Source organism: Bactrocera tryoni, unplaced genomic scaffold (genome assembly GCF_016617805.1).
Source record: "Bactrocera tryoni isolate S06 unplaced genomic scaffold, CSIRO_BtryS06_freeze2 scaffold_269, whole genome shotgun sequence".
Lineage (NCBI taxonomy): Eukaryota > Metazoa > Arthropoda > Insecta > Diptera > Tephritidae > Bactrocera > Bactrocera tryoni.
Genome location: NW_024395992.1, coordinates 49,419 through 69,273, shown reverse-complemented (window position 1 = coordinate 69,273; position 19,855 = coordinate 49,419). Strand labels below are relative to the sequence as shown.

The window sequence follows — 19,855 nt, the reverse complement described above, 5'->3', positions numbered from 1 at the left end:
TTGTTTGTACTTGTTAGGCCTTTCATATATGTATATAAAAATCGTTAATTCATGCGAAAACTGATATTTTGTTGCGCAGTTTTTATGAGAACACAGCCTCCATTATACGTTTAACCTTATTGATTATAGCTTGATTAATTCTAAGTATTAAAACACCAGTAAAAAAATTTCATTTAATAAGTATACAAAAAAATATTCCTTTTAGCCTCAAATAATCACATTCAATAAAAGGCATACTTAACAGCGTTGAATACATGCTCATTAAGTAAAAAAATTATTTTAAGAGCACATTTATTTAATAACTATAAAGTTAAAATCAGCAAATTTTTAAAGCATTTCCACATATTTCATACGATTTATATTAGAGATTGATGATTCTATCATAGAAATCAGGTTAAAATTAGATAATAGAGTTACTCCCATTCGGTTGTACCTGGTGGTTTAGATGTCAAGTCGTATAAAACTCGGGATATGCCATCTAATTTTGATATTTCGTGAACAATGTTATGGAGAACTTTTAATGAAAAAAATATTATTATTAGTGTAGATTTTAGTTTATTTGAATGTAGCTTTTAGTTTATTTGAATGTAGCTTTAATTTTATTTGAACAAGAAAATGTATATTAATTAAAAGTGAACGAAAAATTCAAAAGTAACAAGGCTTCTTTTTAATGCTCGATCAGTCGCGCTCGCCGTCTCGTCTCCTACTCGTCGTCCAATCAGTGAGATGATGCAACAGCTCGCTGAGTCAGCTCGCTCAGGATAGAGTTGCCATCCCACATCTCGGCCATCCTGCTAGGCATTCGACTCGAATGTGCCACTGACTATATCATTCTCCGGCCAAGGCTTCATATACTCTACACATGTTGTAGTGCGTTTGGCTCCTTCGCCGTCACCGACTCGTAAAACATCGTACGTGTTGTTTGCTTTTGTTTTTACCACGCTATATGGACCCAAAAACTTTGGTTTAAGCTTTAACCCTCCACCGAACTGCGTACGTTTAATAGCCACAAGATTGCCATCTTTGTAGCGGGTTGCTGGTTTGCGACGAAGGTTATAGGATTTTCGATTTTCGTCTTGTAATTTCAGTATTTGTTGTTTCGCTTCTTTTCGCATTATTTCACGGCCGTCGTTGTAGCTCTTTACGATTTCGTCTTGAACTACCTGATTTACATCATGGTCGTCTTTAGTACGCATTTTAGTACCTACTAATAATTCAAACGGTGTATGACCAGTGCTTCTTGTGTACGTCGAGTTAATTGATTTTTGTACGCTATCCACATATTTGTACCACTTCGTCGGATCTTTTATGCTAAGTTTGGCTAAAACATTGGTAATTGTCGCATTGAGCCTCTCCACTTGGCCATTGGCTCTGGGTAGACCTGTAGTTACTTTGCAGTGTATGATGTTTTCCGCCCCACAGTACGCTCTGAAATCTTCAGACATGAACGCCGAACCACGATCTGATACTATTTGAAATGGGTTGCCAAATACAGCCGTCTGTATCTCTAACTTTGAAATTACCTCTTTAGCAGATGTCGTTTTGGTTGGGTACAGCCAACAAAATTTGGTGAAAGCGTCGATTACCGCAAATATATGTTTATATTGCTTGCTTGTGGATTCTAATGGTCCTAGAAAATCGACGTGATACGTATGTAACGGTTGGTCTCCTTTGGTTAAAGGATGCAGTTCTCTTTCTTGTTTACCTTGTTTACGGTTGCCTACAACACACTGCACGCAATTCGTAATAGTATTTCGGATCTTCACTTCTAGTTCCGGTATAAAATATCCTTTGGTTATAAGTTCTTTCGTTTTCTTGACTCCGAAGTGCCCTCTTTCGTGCGCTTGCTTGATGATGGCTCTCTGCATTTCTTGAGCTACTACCAACAATTCAACGTCGTCGATCAACTTGTACAAAACGTCCCCCTTAATGAAATAGTCGTCGTATGCAGAGTTATGCTTTAGTACTTCCCTTATCGTTTGTAGCTCTTCGTCTTGGGATTGCGTGCGATGAATTTTTGTAAGTATGCTTTCACTGTTGAAACTTAGCACGGCATATCTGCTCAAAGCATCGGCATGTCTCATTTGCGAGCCTGACCTGTGCTCCACTACGTAGTCGTATTCCTGCAGAAAGAGTACCCATCTAGCCACCCTTGTGCACAGATCCTTTTTTTCCAATGTCTTTGTAAAGGCTTTGCAGTCTGTCACCAATTTAAAGTGCAAACCGAGTAAATAGACTCTAAATTTTTTAACGCCTCGATAGCTGCCAACACCTCTAGCTCATAGCTCGAATATTTCTTCTCTGCATCTGCTGTCTTCTTGCTCATGTAATACACAGGGTGCCACTGTTTGTCTTCTGGTGATTTTTGTAGGAGTACGGCACCGTAACCATCGGCGGACGCGTCTGTGTGCACCTCTGTTTCATAACGCTGATTAAAAATATTCAAAACTGGTTTTTGGCTCAAAAGCTGCTTCACCGTCTCAAATGATTTTATTTGCTCTTCTCTCATTTCGAATTTCCTATTTTGTTTTTTTAAATCACTAAGCGGTTTAGTTCTTCACTGGGGTAGTTATAAGGGAACTGTGGGACGGCATTTCAAACTCCTTACGTACAGCTGCAACTGAAACCATTGGTTTTCGGAAAGTGCAAAAGAACAGCTGGTACGACGAGGAGTGCCGTGTCGCAGCGGAGAGAAAACAGGCTGCCTACCTCGCAACGTTACGATCGACCACTACACGTGCGGGATGGGATAGATACCGAGAGTTGAAGAGGGAAGCGAGACGCATTTGTAGACAGAAGAAGAAAGAGGCTGAAATGCGTGAGTACGAAGAGCTTGATAAGCTGGCCGACAGGGGTAATGCTCGAAAATTCTACGAAAAATGCGGCGGCTTACGGAAGGTTTCAAGACCGGAGCGTATTCCTGTAGAACCCCAAAGGTGATCTAGTCACTGATGCCCAGAGCATACTTAAATTATGGAGGAACACTTCTCCAGCCTGCTGAATAGCAGTGAACGCACAACACCAGGAGAAGGAGAACCCGATTCCCCAATCGATGACGATGGAGCAGACGTTCCATTACCCGACCATGAAAGAAGTTCGAATAGCAATTGCCCGCCTGAAGAACAACAAAGCGGCAGGGGCCGACGGATTGCCGGCCGAGCTATTCAAACACGGCGGCGAAGAACTGATAAGGTGCATGCATCAGCTTCTTTGTAAAATATGGTCGGACGAAAGCATGCCCAACGATTGGAATTTAAGTGTGCTATGCCCAATCCATAAAAAAAGGAGACCCCACAATCTGCGCCAACTACCGTGGGATTAGCCTCCTCAACATCGCATATAAGGTTCTATCGAGCGTATTGTGTGAAAGATTAAAGCCCACCGTCAACAAACTGATTGGACCTTATCAGTGTGGCTTCAGACCTGGCAAATCAACAACCGACCAGATATTCCGTCAGGATCGGGAAGGACCTCTCCGAGCCGTTCGATACCAAACGAGGTTTCAGACAAGGCGATTCCCTATCGTGCGACTTTTTCAACCTGCTTTTGGAGAAAATAGTTCGAGCCGCAGAACTAAATAGAGAAGGTACCATCTTCTATAAGAGTGTACAGCTGTTGGCGTATGCCGATGATATTGATATCATCGGCCTCAACACCCGCGCCGTTAGTTCTGCTTTCTCCAGGCTGGACAAGGAAGCACAGAAAATGGGTCTGGCAGTGAACGAGGGCAAGACGAAATATCTCCTGTCATCAAACAAACAGTCGTCGCATTCGCGACTTGGCACTCACGTCACTGTTGACAGTCATAACTTTGAAGTCGTAGATAATTTCGTCTATCTTGGAACCAGCGTAAACACGACCAACAATGTCAGCCTAGAAATCCAACGCAGGATAACTCTTGCCAACAGGTGCTACTTCGGACTGAGTAGGCAATTGAGAAGCAAAGTCCTCTCTCGACAAACAAAAACCAAACTTTATAAGTCACTCATAATTCCCGTCCTGCTGTATGGTGCAGAGGCTTGGACGATGTCAACAACGGATGAGTCGACGTTGCGAGTTTTCGAGAGAAAAGTTCTGCGAAAGATTTAGGGTCCTTTGCGCGTTAGCCACGGCGAATACCGCATTCGATGGAACGATGAGCTGTACGAGATATACGACGACATCGACATAGTTCAGCGAATTAAAAGACAGCGGCTACGCTGGCTAGGTCATGTTGTCCGAATGGACGAAAACACTCCAGCTCTGAAAATATTCGACGCAGTACCCGCCGGGGGAAGCAGAGGAAGAGGAAGACCTCCACTCCGTTGGAAGGACCAAGTGGAGAAGGACCTGGCTTCGCTTGGAATATCCAATTGGCGCCACGTAGCGAGAAGAAGAAAAGACTGGCGCGCTGTTGTTAACTCGGCTATAATCGCTTAAGCGGTTTCTACGCCAATTAAGAAGAAGAAGAAGCGGTTTAGTTATCGTCGAAAAGTTTCTTATGAATTTTCTAAAGTAATTAGCTAACCCTAGAAAACTTTCTAATTGCTTCAGGTTTTGTGGAAGCTTGTATTTTAACAAGGATTCGGTTTTACTTTGGGAAGGCGTAATTTGCTGATTTTCAATTGTATGTCCAAGGAACTCTACTTTTCTTTTAAGAAACTGACATTTTTTAAAGTTTATTTGCAGTCCAAGGTCTCTACATACATTAAACACTTTTTCTAAATTGTTCAAAGCCTCACTTTCATCACTAGCTGGTATTATGATATCATCAATGTACGACAGTGCAATGCCGCTTCGCATTAAGTCACGGAAAATTGCGTTGATGTGTCGCTGAAAAACACTCGGCGAATTTGCAAGACCAAACGGCACCTTTAAGAATTGATACTGACCACTATGCGTAATAAACGACGTGTATTTTTGACTACTCTTTGCCACAGGGACATAAAAAAACCGTTCTTCAGGTCAATTGTACTGAAGACTTTCGCGTCTTGTAGTCTATCCAATTGGTTTTCTATCAGTGGTAGTGGAAATCTGTCTCTGATGATTACCTTATTCAATCTACGGTAATCCACACATAGCCTAGATGTACCATCGCGTTTTTTGACAAGGACAATCGGACTACTATACTCCGATTCCGATATCTCAATTATACCCTCACTAAGCCATTGCTCAATTTGGTCGTCTACAACACATCGCTCACTAAAAGGCAATCTGCGCGGCGTACAACTATGTTCATTTGCACATTGGTAGATTTACACTTATTTGGTTTGTAGTCTTTTACCAGTTCAAAAACTTTTTGTCTAGCATACGCACTAGCACCTACGTCAATATTTATTTTATCACCACTCTCTGGTTCAATTTCAATGTTAAACACAGAAAACGCCTTATTTTCATTTTCACTATTCAATTTTCTTATATTAAGTCCTGAAGGTTAATTTTTATTTCAGCTAATAAACAAAAGTCAGCACCGATAATCATATCTACTTCCAAAAACTCAGTTGCCACCACTTGGAACAACAAATTGTAATAGTCATCGTCAATTTTTATTGTTTTTTCTATTTCACCCTTTGGTTTAAAATTACATTTTTTACCAAACCCAGTTAGCAGAATTTTTGATTCACTCATTGCCGGCCTATTTAATGTCGTGTATAAATCGAATGATATTATATTAACTTTGCTACCAGTGTCAAACAAAGCTTTACAATACAAACCAACTGTGCTAATTGGCTTGTGCACTCACTATGTTTACACTTTTTGCGTTGTTGCTAGATTTGTTAAACACACAATCCTTCGCTATATGGCTAAATTGCTGACACTCAAAACATTTTGTACCTTTTTCTTTTTTATCGCAATTTACTGATTTGTGCCCTTTTGCACCACAGTTATAACACACAAAGTCTCGTTTAATATTTTTGTCATTTTCTTTTTTGTCATTTTCTTTTTTCAGCTGTTTTTTCACCGTCACTTGCTTGTTTCTTTCGCTTATACGTTCATAACATTTAAGTTTTTCCTTAAATTCTTTTACATTTTTCGCGCCGTACAAAATTGTTTTATTAATGTTCAGATCTAACATTCCGTCAATCACGTATTGAATTAACGCGCATTCTTCGATATTGCCTCGCGAAGCAATTTCCTTCATGTTAAAAAAATACTCCAGCACACTTTCATTTTCCTGCATTGTTTTTCCCACAAGCAATTTATGCAATTGTGCACTATTTGTTACTGATTTGAATTCATCAAGTAAACATAGCTTTAATTTTGCCCACGACGTGATACCTCTTTCACTTGATATAAAAAGTTTAGCAAGTCCTTTAAGCGATTTTTTAGCAAACACAAATTTTTGAAATTCGTCCCAAAACATAATTGCCGCTGTCTCTTCAAACTCTTCTATCCATATTTCAACTGGTATTTTTTCTGTGCCGTCATTTGTTCTCACCGAATCCTCTACGTCTCGAAAATTAATAGCAAACCGTGACATTTGTGTCGTAATATATCTCGCCGCGTCTGTATTTATATTCGCTTCACCCTCATTCGCAAAAGAGAGAAAGCAATCGTCGTTAATATTTTTTCTTATATTCGTTGTTCTCGTTGAATTTACTCCCATAGTCTGTACTCGTTGATTTATGCCATCGTTGTTGTGTTTTGAGCTTGCCACGTCGCTTGCATCGTCTTTGCTTGCGCCGTCGCCGTCGCCGTCGTTGCTCTCGTCGTCGCTCTCTTTGTTTTCGTTAGCGCTGTCGCTGCCGTCGTCGTCGTTAGCGCCTGCGTATAACAAGCGTCCCTTTTGAAGATTTTCAAATATGTAATGTTTTAAATTTTCGCGTTTGTAATTTATACTTAAAATGTTGCATATGCAAGCGAGGTCGTTTTCGTTTAAATTTTTGTCTACGTATGCTAACTTTTTGCAAGTATGCCTCGTCGCTGGCATCAAACAAAATCCTTCAAATTCGCGCAACCGTTTGCGGTTTGCTCGGTCACCGTCATTTTCAAACACAAACTTGTGCAACGCCGCGATAGCCTCTTTTTCTGCTACGCTTTAGATTTTCACGTATCTTTTCAAACCGCACCAAGCGACGCCATTATGCCGAATCGCACACAGCAAAATTTTCACTTATGGACGAGCCCCCAAAATGTAGATTTTAGTTTATTTGAATGTAGCTTTTAGTTTATTTGAATGTAGCGTTTAGTTTATTTGAATGTAGCTTTAAGTTTATTTGAACAAGAAAATGTATATTAATTAAAAGTGAACGAAAAATTCAAAAGTAACAAGGCTTCTTTTTAATGCTCGATCAGTCGCGCTCGCCGCCTCGTCTCCTACTCGTCGTCCAATCAGTGAGATGATGCAACAGCTCGCTGAGTCAGCTCGCTCAGGATAGAGTTGCCATCCCACATTAGTAATGCATTATTACAACTTAAAGCAGATACGCTCAATGTAAAATTACCGCATCCTTAATTATTAAAACTTTACTTTACTTACTATCTTTTGATTTTTACCTAATCATTAATTTTCTTTTTTTTTCAAAATATTTGTTTTAGATAGTTATAGTGTTGTAATAGTTCAGGTACATAACAATCATTTATAGAACTAATTTCAACACGAGGTTTTAAATATAATAATTTCGACTCGCTGTTGGATCGAATATCTTTACACGATGAAATTGCAAACCTTACTGAAGAGAAATGTCAAAAGAGCGGGAAAAAATATGGCATCGTTTGCTCTCCCTGTCGGTCTACTTATGTAGCTCCTTATTGAAAATTGCAAGCAACTCCAAACACCACCATAATCACCTGACATTAATGCCACAGAGCACATATCGAATTTATTAGAAAAAAGGATTCAAAAACACAATATTAAAGCTTAAGTGGGCATCAGACCTATTAAAAATGTAATCTCATAAAAAGTAAAAAACTCGAAATATTATAAAATTTAGAATTTATTAATTTAAAGAATAATCATAAATTTCCTGATGCAATTTAATAACCCGAAAATTGTGAATAAAACCCATAATATTTAGTTATTCATCAAAATTTATTTTTTCGCCTTCATAGTAATTCCCACCAGATGTAATACACTTATGATAAACGGTTTTTCCAGCTGTCGCAACATTTCATAAGCACTTTTTGGAATGGCCTTCAGCGAATTTTGTTTTATCTCTTCATACTATTGAAAACGGGTTCCACGAAGCGGCAACTTCAGTTTGGGGAACAAGAAAAAATCTCACGGAGCCAAATCTGGTGAATACGGTGGTTGATCGATGGTATCCAATGCAGTTTTCGCTTCAAAATCCGTTACAACCGTGGTTCAATGCGATGGTGCATTATCATCGTGTAAAATCCATGAATTGTTCTTCTACAATTCCGACCATTATCGAAAGATGTTCTCACGCAAACACCTCAATACGGCCAAATGGAACTCTTTACTGACCGTCTTTAGCTCCGAAACAAATTCATGATGCACAAAACCAAGACCTTGATATTTGAGCGGCTTTGGGGTGTTTGTTTGGTTTCGTCTCGTTTTTTCCCCTCTATTCCGACGATTGTTGACTTGTTTGCATGTCAAACTTATAAACCCATGTCTCATCAGCAGTTATAACGTTTTATCGGAACGAGCCCAGCAAGAGTGGACTCGCGGGAGGTGTCGAGCTCTCTTGCCATCTCACTAACACTTGTCTAACAATTTTCAAGCACCATATCCTTCACTTTTTTAATATTTTCATCAGTTGAACTTCAACGATCTCTCGACCGTCTTTGAAGACATTGTACCACTCGTATTTGATAAAACTGAATCATCGTAACTTTTTTCTAACATTTGCAACGTTTTCGCAGACGAAATTTAGTAGAAATTAAAAATTTGAGACTTTGTTCCATAATTTTATCCATTGTAAAAATCACAACACATTACAGAGGTGTGCCGATATAAGCATTTATTTGTATACATGTGGGAACGAATAAAGGACAGACTAGAAGTGGGCGAACGTACGGACAGTAACGTGCAACACTGATCGCAATAGACAACGAGTAGCGACGAAGACAACGAGTAGCGATGAAGAAACAAGTAACGAAGACTTTGAAAACGACAGTCAGTCGACACGCGGACGAGCACGGTGCCAGTTGAAAAATAAAAACTAAAACATTGTTAAGAACATTTTTATAAAAAATAAAATAAGAACACTTTTGTAAATTAAACACTTTTTTTTGATAATAAATACGAATCCACCCCTACATACATATATTACCTATAACTAAATCTTTAAACGTGATCGGCCATGTATACAAATGGTGGTAGGATGATATAAACAACATTTAAGTATAATTAAAGTTGCTTACGGATCTTTTATGAAAATCTTTATCTTGATTTTTATCAGTTAGTTTGTATGGCAGTTATACGTGATTCGACCTGAACAATATGTTTGGGGATGGTATCACTGTATTGGACAATAATTCACTCCAAATTTCGTTAGGAATTTAATTTTAATAGATCAGTCTAAGGTGGTAGCTATACGTTATAGTGTTCCGAAATCGGCGTTTCTAACAAATGAGCAGCTTATTGGGGTTAAAAGGTCGTATGAATAATTTCAAATCAATATCTCCAATACTAAGGGACTTTTCCTCGTTTATACAGACATACATGGATCACGATCGATTCAACATAGCTTGCTGATATATTGGGTAGTCGAAAAAGTCTTTTCGTATTTCTAATAAAATTTTAACTTATTTTTTTATATTTATAATAATAAATAAATAAACAAATATGTACCATTTTGGTCGACCACTTTTTGTCGACCACTTTTTGTCATTTTTTCGCTAGCGACATTATTCCATCAGTGTAAATCGAAATTTCCAGAATGGAAGTGAACGAACCATTGTTGTGCTACACGAGCTGATAATGCATCGTCTCTGTAAACTTCACAAATTTCATTGGTGGCTTGCGTGGCATTTTTCCATTTTATACAAAAATTTCAAAATATAGCGAATTTTTTCTTTATTTTCACTTATTTTTGAGCATCTGTAACTTTTTTTCAACTATCTTATTATATTTTTTATTAAATGAAGCTTACCGTTCCAACACTGTATGGTATGACACAATGTGATTGGTAGCACCGGAGATATACGACTGCAACATCTATTGACAAGATACGAAAATACCTTTCGACTACCCATTATATATATGTATATACTTTATAGGGTCTCCGAAGTTGCCTTCTGGGAGTTACAACCTTAATATACATTGTTCAGATATAAAAATTAGTGCCTTTGGCACATTCTAAGGGAATCAATAGATTTTGCCTAACTTTGTTTTTTACGTCAATTTACAAATATTACGAATGCTTCAGAAATAGTCATGGTTGAACATAACTCATTTTGACAGCCAATAATTAATTAAATTAAAAGTTAAACAAAAAGATTTTAAGATTTGGAAATCGTTGTACAACTAAGAATATTAATTTTTTAACATTGCGTTTCATTTTTGAAAGTAAAACTTAAAATAATATGTGTAAAACAAAACTTAGTAACATCGGCTAGGCTATACCACTTTAATGAGGTATATATATTCTGGATTGTACAGTACTCTATGTAATATCCTTTTTCTTTGTTGTTGCTTACATATGAAATATTTTTGCAAGTAATCGAAGATAGCGAGTGGAAAAATGTCAAAGCAAAGACTAAACTTACAGCCCTATTCTCATGCCCTCACAAAAGTCACCAACCTCACTACAGTGATGTTTCTCACTATAGTGAGGGTTACCTTATTCTGGCGAAAATTCAAAAGCTCAAATGCTCACTATTAGCACAAATATCTGTGACGTGTGAAAGCAGGCATCCTAATACAAAACATGTGTGTTTGTTTTGTTTTACATCAATATTTGACATTTTTTTTTTTAATATTTGAGTGTTATAACTAGCATGGAGAAACTGTTCTTTGTGTATGCGGCAATTGTTGAGGAGGGGGATTCGGGGGGTAGGAAGAAAATTTTGAAGGGTTTACGAGACAAAAGCGATCCTTTTACTATGCAAGACACAACAATTATAAATACATTTCGATTCCCAAAATCGCTATGTAAAGTACTTATAGGTGAATTGGTGCCGCATGATGTGCAGAAGTCGAGTATATCTTTTGATCTGCGTTTCCTGGCGTGTTTGTATTTTTACGGGCATGGCTCTTACCAAAAATTCGTTGGTAATAGTTATATGCTCTCTATGAGCCAGTTCTCTGTGTCCAGAGCTCTGCACTTTATTTCGAAATTAATTAGGGATGCTAAGGGCAGTGAAATTTTCTTCCCTTCAAGCGCGCAGGATGTTTCAGATACAAAGAAGGGGTAAGATAAATAAATAAAAATAAATATAAATAAATAAACAAATTTTCTCTTAAAGATTTTGCACGAAATTTGGGATCAAGGGCACAATCGGCGCAATCGATTGTACCCATATTGGGAATGTTTCACCCTCAAGCACAGACGCATACATATCTTTATTATCCATTTGTGTTTTTGTTTGTTTATTTTTATTAAAACAGCTGTTTGACAGCAAAAAGCGTTTTACCTCACGTGGTGACTTTTTTAAGCTTTTTATACTCTCGCAACAATGTTGCTAACGAGAGTATTATAGTTTTGTTCACATAACGGTTGTTTGTAAGTCCTAAAACTAAAAGAGTCAGATATAGGGTTATATATACCAAAGTGATCAGGGCGACGAGTAGAGTCGAAATCCGGATGTCTGTCTGTCCGTCCGTCTGTCCGTCCGTCTGTCCGTCCGTCCGTGAAAGCTGTAACTTGAGTAAAAATTGAGATATCATGATGAAACTTGGTACACGTATTCCTTGGCTCCATAAGAAGGTTAAGTTCGAAGATGGGCAAAATCGGCCCACTGCCACGCCCACAAAATGGCGGAAACCGAAAACCTATAAAGTGTCATAACTAAGCCATAAATAAAGATATTAAAGTGAAATTTGGCACAAGGGATCGCATTAGGGAGGGGCATATTTGGACGTAATTTTCTTTGGAAAAGTGGGCGTGGCCCCGCCCCCTACTAAGTTTTTTGTACGTATCTCGGAAACTACTATAGCTATGTCAACCAAACTCTATAAAGTCGTTTCCTTCAGGCATTTCTATATACAGTTTAAAAATGGAATAAATCGGATAATAACCACGCCCACCTCCCATACAAAGGTTATGTTGAAAATCACTAAAAGTGCGTTAACCGACTAACAAAAAACGTCAGAAACACTAAATTTTACGGAAGAAATGGCAGAAGGAAGCTGCACCCAGGCTTTTTTTAAAAATTGAAAATGGGCGTGGCGCCGCCGACTTATGGACCAAAAACCATATCTCAGGAGCTACTATACCGATTTCAATGAAATTCGGTATATAATGTTTTCTTAACACCCTGATGACATGTACGAAATATGGGTGAAATCGGTTCACAACCACGCCTTCTTCCAATATAAAGCTATTTTGAATTCCATCTGGTGCCTTCTCTGTATAATACGAGTATAAACATTAGGAACCAATGATGATAGCGGAATAAAACTTTACAAAAATACGGTATTTGAAAAATATGTAAATGACGTATTATGAAATCTCGATTATCACTTTACCATGCGAGAGTATAAAATGTTCGGTGACACCCGAACTTATCCCTTCCTTACTTGTTTCTTATGAGGTTTGAGCAAGAATAACCTCACAAAATATGCCTCACAAGAAATCTCTCAAATTTTTCCTCTCAACTCAGTTGAGAGGTTTTTTCAGAATAGGGCTGTTATAATAGGAAAACACAATTAACGTAACATAAAATGATTGTATTCCTACCTGTGTTGGCAACTGAAGAGATCCTGGTATTACTGGTACTCCGGTCATAAAATCATTTGTTAAAAATTGTCTTAAGACTATTGACCTACAACAAGACGGAGTTCGATTCGTCGGATCTCTGTCAAAATACATGGGAATCAAAACAATTGGCATTTGCGAAATTACACGATGTACTCCTGCCTGAATTATTATCTAAATTAAAGAAACATAGAATGCAATCAATGTTAAAAGTATTTCTACAAAATATCAACTTTTATAAATTATACTTCGTTTCCTATAGCGTCAGCTTCCCTTAGTTGCTCTAAAACGTATTCATTAAGAGTAGTATGAGTTATATCCGTAATTTCATATTGCACGGGACCTCCAAACACATAGCAAACACAATTGATATTATGAAGAATACGAGGAATTAATTTTGCCAAAAATATCAAATCATTCCAATTGGGTTCTGAGCTACAAGAAAACCCCACCACATAGCTATAAGTTCTTTTATCACCTGAAAAATAAGATAATGTAAAAATATATTTAATATAAACTATGTAAAAACTTATGTTTTTTTAGATATCTTAAACTTAACCGTCTTTTGTGGGAAAGATTAATTCAGCCTTGTCGTGAACTTCGCGTGAACGCCATTCCTCCATGGAAAAATTCACAAATTTTTCTTTTTTATCGTGAATTTTACATGGTGAAAAATTCCCATTTTCGATATGGTTTTCTAACGTCCATCTAACGAATCTAACAAATTCATGTAATTTGTTCACAAAATTGTTAGTTGGGAATAACTATCAATAACATTTAAGCATAATTTATGAACTATTTACTTGATTGTAAACATCAAAATACTACTAGCAGACCCGGTCACGCGTTGCTGTGGCTAAATTTTGTGTTATATTACATTGTAATAAACTCTTCACGGGGAACAGTTACCCCTTAATACAATGAAATTATTATGTAAGAACGAAGACGGAAACGATAAAGCTGGTATAAGAATCCACAGGATTGGAATTTGAAAGGGAAGTACTTTTAATACGATTGAACCAAATTTTCATACTATTGAATTCGGCAAGAGTTAATACAAAAGAATTAATTTAAAAATATTTTTTTAATTAAATTTCTAACAAATAGTTTTAAATCTTTAAGAATAATATTCAATATTTTGAATTATCAATACTTTTATATCGGTATTCTGCTTGTCACGATTGTCTCATGTCTCTAATTGTCACAATCGTAATTTAGTGACTCTGTTTGTTAGAAGTCTCATTTTGGTATTCTGGCAGAAACAGTATATTCATCTCAATTTAATTTAGCACTAATTGGCGCACAATATTTTTGGTTAATCCGTATTTAGCTAACACAAATAGATTCGGCGCAAAATAATATATACTACTGTGATAAAATAGAAAGGTGAATTTTTAATTTATACTTCCTGTGTTTTTCGAATCAGTAAGTTGAGTATTGTTAGTGACATCTATGCTAAATTTCACGTCAAAATATTCATTAGTATTTGACATACGCGTCGTTTTGTGAGGTTCTAAAAGTGAATTCTTCGATTTTTACTACATATGTCTGAATTTATTGAACAAAGAAGTTCGATAATGCACTCGACATTTTTAAATAATATCATGCCGCAACCACCGCATTCGCATGATTTATCTTCGTGTAACTTCTGGCTATTAACCAAATTCACATGACCACTCCGAGGACACCGTTTTGACTCAATTGAGGATATAAAAGTTGAATCGAAGAAGCCCCTGATGGCCATCACGACGGATGATTTTTCCAAGTGCATAGAAAATTCGTTGACATTAGTGTTTTGCAGCGGGAGAGGAACACTTTGAAGGAAATGAAATGGACAAAATTCTCCTTTCAATTTGATCACAGTAGTACATTAATTAATTTTTGGAAATAGCATTATTAAACACCGTTACATTATCTGCAAAATGGTAAATAAATTTTTGTAAATCGATTAACTATTATTAATAAATAAATCAATAACATGAAAAGCAAGCGGAAAATAAATAGCTCGATAACCAAATTTAGTTACATTTATCGTGGAGCCTTAGTACCTCTCATCATCAAGATACATACATATATCATACATTGTTATTTGCTGCATAGCAAATTTAATATCATAACTATGTGATAGTACGTATACTTACATGTATATATTTTAATTAAACATTTTTGAACAATCAAGCACTAATTATTTAAAACCTAATATAATTTCACAGTATTCAATATAAAATAATGTAATGTATACTTCAGTCTAAGTAATAGCCCTGACAGACGACAGCGTTAATTTGCATTAGCGGGCTTAATTTACATTTACTTGCGCATTTGACCCATGTTAATGCAAATTTGTAATGCACAAGAATTTCGTGAATTTAGCTGAATTTACCAAATTTTAGCAGGCAACAGTCTATTTCACTCTATTATCTTTTAACGTAGTTAGTAATAAACGATTTTTTTCGTTAAAATTAATTAATTTAAATTGATTTTCGAAAAAAACCAAAATTTCTATTAATAATTTCTCTTATTCATATTAATTTAACTTTTTTCTTTAGATAAATAAACAAATTTCACAGTTAGCTGTCTAAATGCACAAGTCTGCCGTCTGTCACCATAATATTTCAATTCGCATTAGCGTTGCTTAATGCGCATTAATTTTGCTCGTCTGTCAGGGCTATAACACATGGCCGGTTATGCTAACATCAAAAATTGAAAAAGTAAGAATAATTGAATATTTTATTTCAAATTATTTTTCTATTGATAGGATAGCTTACATTTCAATTTATAATCGCAATATTATTTTATTCAAATTCTTTGTCTATTATTTCACAGTCACAATTATCCGTTAGCTCCAAAATATTCTAACAGGTGACGTCAACTGGTGGCTGGATTGAGTAAGTATTCAATAGATGGCGCTATATTAAAAACACAAATTTAATAGCATAATGACTACGTATTGCTGAAACTAAGATATAACATAAATTTATTTTGTGTTTGAATAGTAAAATATTTGGTGATTATGCTATAAAGTTGCAACTTATATAAAAGGTTTGTATTTTTAACATAGCGCCATCTGTTGAATACTTACTCAATCCAATCAATAATTATCGCCATCTGTTACATTCTTTTGGAGCTAACAAATAATTGTGACTGTCAAATAATTTGCAATAATATAATATTGCGATTATAAATTGAGATGTAAGCTATCCTGTCTCTCAAGTTGGATCAAATTGCACTCCGTGTGCAATCAAATTTAAAATCGGTTCAGTAGTTTAGGCGTCCATCGCGGATAAACAACGTGGCACGTGATTTTTATATATAATGATTGACGTTTCTGACCAACAGTACAGTCGAAAATCCAGGGTTTTCAAAAAGCAAACAACAAGAAAATGTATTTATTTTTAATGAAGTAGCATTATTCTTCCAATATACTTTTATGTCCAAAATTGTTATCTGCATAATTTATGCAGCCAATACCGATTATATCAAAAAAGATTTTTACGATATAAAATATATCGTATAATTAAAAACAAAAAAACACACGTTGAGAGTCGCATACTTTGCATAATACATAAGTTTACAAAGTGTTTTCCAAGCCACTAAATCAAAACAAACCCATATTAAACAGCTTCCCAATATTAAAATCAGCTGTTTACTAATGTGACAAATCTCGTGAGAACATTTTTAATTAAATTTACAATGAGTTCGGCACTTTTAACTTTCCTTTTATTAGAAAAGAAAAAAGGAAAGGTTTAGAGGAAAATATTAAGAGATCACAGTAAACCAATTGATGCCCCAGGAGAATCGTAAGTGGAGTTTAGCTTGTATTTACTTGTGTGTTATTTTTCAAGATTCTCATTTCATTATCGACTGAATAAAAACGCTTTCTTATGGCGTTAAATGTCATAGAACCACATTTGCAGCCCTCGACGATTCCACCTGTAATTCAATTGGCAGCAACACTGCGTTTGTGTTCTGTTCCTATGTTTTCCCCTATAAAAATAAAGTTAATTAATTCGTAATAAATAAATTTCTTAACTTAAAAATTTTCAACCGTCTATCACCTCACAGAAATAACGCAATATTAAAATTTGTTAAACGATTATCTTCTTACTTTATTTCTGATATCAAAACCAATAAAATTGCTTTCGATGGCACCCAAAACCGATATAAATTATGTTTCAAACATAAAACCAATATCTGAATTCATGACACCTACTACTTTTTTTATCGGTTTCTATTCTGATTCCGACAACTATCATATTTCACATCACCCCTGATTGACCCGATTGTACCTATTTTTGGCACAAGGCCATGATGTCATCAAACCAAGTTTTTCCCACAATTTCAATACTTGACCTAACAAATTGACTGATATGTTCGGTAAAAAATTAGCCCTGAAAAGTTATAGTCCAATTTCGACAATTGATCATGGCATTTAAAAGTTTGTTATATGGAAAATAGGGGAGATGGACATTCGATTTCGCCTCCTTTCGCATCGTACTCGTATAGTAATGTTTGAATACACTCAGTTCCTGAGATATAGGATATCACCTAAAGGTGGGCGGTGCTATGCCACTTGTACAACTTTTACAGCTGTTCCTATAAAGTCCTTCCTTGCTATCCTGGTTGTGAAATTTAATGCTTGTGGCGCATTTAGTAAGTTACCACACTTTTAGTATTTTAACATAACCGTCAAATGGGTAGTCAGAGTGTACGAAGAAGTACTAAAACGACTCAGCAAGTTTGGTCTAGTTAGCTTTAGCGGTTCAAAAGATATGTATATTTACCACGACCACTTAAAAAAAATTAGCGCAAAGGTGTCCCTCTTTGTGCCAAATTACAGTTTTGTATCTTAATTGAGTACTTAGTTATGGCACTTTCACATAAGTATGTGTTTTCGCTTAAGGACACTTTGTGGGGTGGTAATGGACCGCATCGGCCCATCAGCAACCCTCTTTGAGTGCCTAAGTGCACACAGTTATTATAATTTGTGCAATGTTTTGCGAAAGGATAAAAACTGTTTACCATATGTAGTTGATGAATGCTGGAACTAGAGAAACATTGCCACTATAGGTTTTGGTTCTGCATTGTGGTTTAGGCACATTGCATCTTTTTCAATGTGGAAGATAGATCGAATTTTTCTTTACAACATGACAAACTTTCATAGAATACATGCATTTTTTACATTATCATTTTGAATACTGGTCTGCCGTATACCCCGGGATTCACTTTTTACATATAGAGGATTGTTAATTATTCTTCCTAATTGATCCTAACTGCTTTCATATAATATAAGAAAGCAAACCAGTAGCATAAGTATATTAACAACAATAGCCAATGATCACCGATTTCTTACGCGTTTGCAACCACGGCTTATTTTCATTTTAATCAATGTTCGCTACTGGTTTGGATTTGTCTAAAGCTTCTATGGTTTACATGTAAGTTGTGTTGCAATAACAACATATATTTGCGTCAGAAAACCAAACAAACTCTGTTATAGAGCCGAATTTTTCAACGGGCTAGCCTTTTTGTTCAGTGGAAAATATAGGAACACATTTCCTATTTGCGCGCACTGCGGCTACTATAGTTAATACTTTTTATATTTGACAATTCGAGTAAACCTGTCTTTTGGGAGTATAGGTTATGTTAAGATAGATTCTATGGCTGATACTTAAAGAGGCTGGATGTCTAAAGAACTGTAGCACAATGTCCAGTTATAACGCCAAAGAGAGCGACCGACCGACTAATTCCTTTTGCTAAGAAGGGCAGGGCACCACAGCTAACACTTCAGCTTTGTAAATGCCTGGAGTTCCCCTACGGCATGGTACCCAAACTAAGCTTATTTCTAAGTAACACCATGCGGTTGATACAGAGGTTAAGCATTCCTTAACTAGCCTTAAGCGCACGGTTATTGAGTTCAAAGTTATTATTGACGCTCTATTATCGGAGTCGTTAGTCACTTCCCTAAAGAAGACGGCACCCATAAGCAATATATAACTACTAATTTGATGGTAGCAATCTCGGCTTGACAACCGCTAGAAAAACAAAGAAGCTTCGATACATCGTCCTAGCTGTAAGTCGCAGACGAATGTCTACCAGATGTGCCTCAAGTTTATTTTTGAAAGAGAAAGTTGTAAGAATGATGGAAGGCTGTGACTATTGTAACAAAAACAAATTGCACTTTAAAAATTAATGTTACGTAATACTTAGCGAATGACAAAAATGAGCATAGGAAAACTCTCAAATGAGAAAATATATACTGAAATGAATAAAATAATATATTTGGGACATTATCTAATGAAGCCACTGTTTCCAGCAGGAATCGATGAACAGGTCCTACCGGTGAACCGGTCCCAATGCCGTCCTGTGGCTGTTTATAGATCAATTTGCTAATTTTACCTTCGTAATAGTCAATCTTGTTCTCCTAGTAATTGACACCCACCACTGGCAGGAATTTAGACATTGAGGTCTTGTTCACCAACTTCATGACTTTGTCCTCTCTCTATCGTTACTACTTATTAATTCAATAGTCTCCAATGATTTCTTGTCATTTCCAATAATTTTTTGTGAATTTAATCACAAAATTCGTGTAAATCTTTATTTATGTATATTATTACTTACCCTGTACACCGACAGATCGCAAAGGTAAAACAGTAGCTTGCACTTTATCTATGGACGAAATACGCTTAAGTTCCTTTTCTTCTGCTTCAGTGATAGAGCCAATTACGCGATTTATTAATGCATGGTTTTTCAATAGTTTGTTATGAAAATCAACTATAACTTTTGCTATAACCTATAAAAAATAAAATGAAATTGATTTTTCGTTATTAAAAAAAAAACTGTGTTTCTGAGTAGTCTTTTTCTATATAAGGTTCTTCAGCACAGAGAATCCGGATAGCTAGGCCTGGCCCTGGAAATGGTTGTCGTTCAACTAAGTCGGCTGGTAGACCGAGATCTCTGCCTATATCTCTTACTTCATCTTTGTGAAAATCGGTTAAAGGTTCAACGACACGACCAGCATTTGGTAATTGTCTTATAAAATAGTTTTAAATCAG

The 19,855-nt window shown here is 36.2% G+C and overlaps 1 protein-coding gene across 1 annotated transcript; it reads right to left on the bottom strand.

Moving 5' to 3' along the window:
- Positions 1-392: 392 nt before the first annotated feature.
- LOC120781086 (GMP synthase [glutamine-hydrolyzing]-like) lies at positions 393-19,846 on the bottom strand (the record flags this gene model as incomplete). Its single annotated transcript, XM_040113230.1, has 5 exons — positions 393-514; positions 12,789-12,980; positions 13,055-13,284; positions 19,422-19,593; positions 19,640-19,846. Coding segments are annotated over 5 exons (837 nt in total), but the record flags the coding sequence as incomplete, so codon positions are not given.
- Between the last annotated feature and the right edge of the window lie 9 nt (positions 19,847-19,855).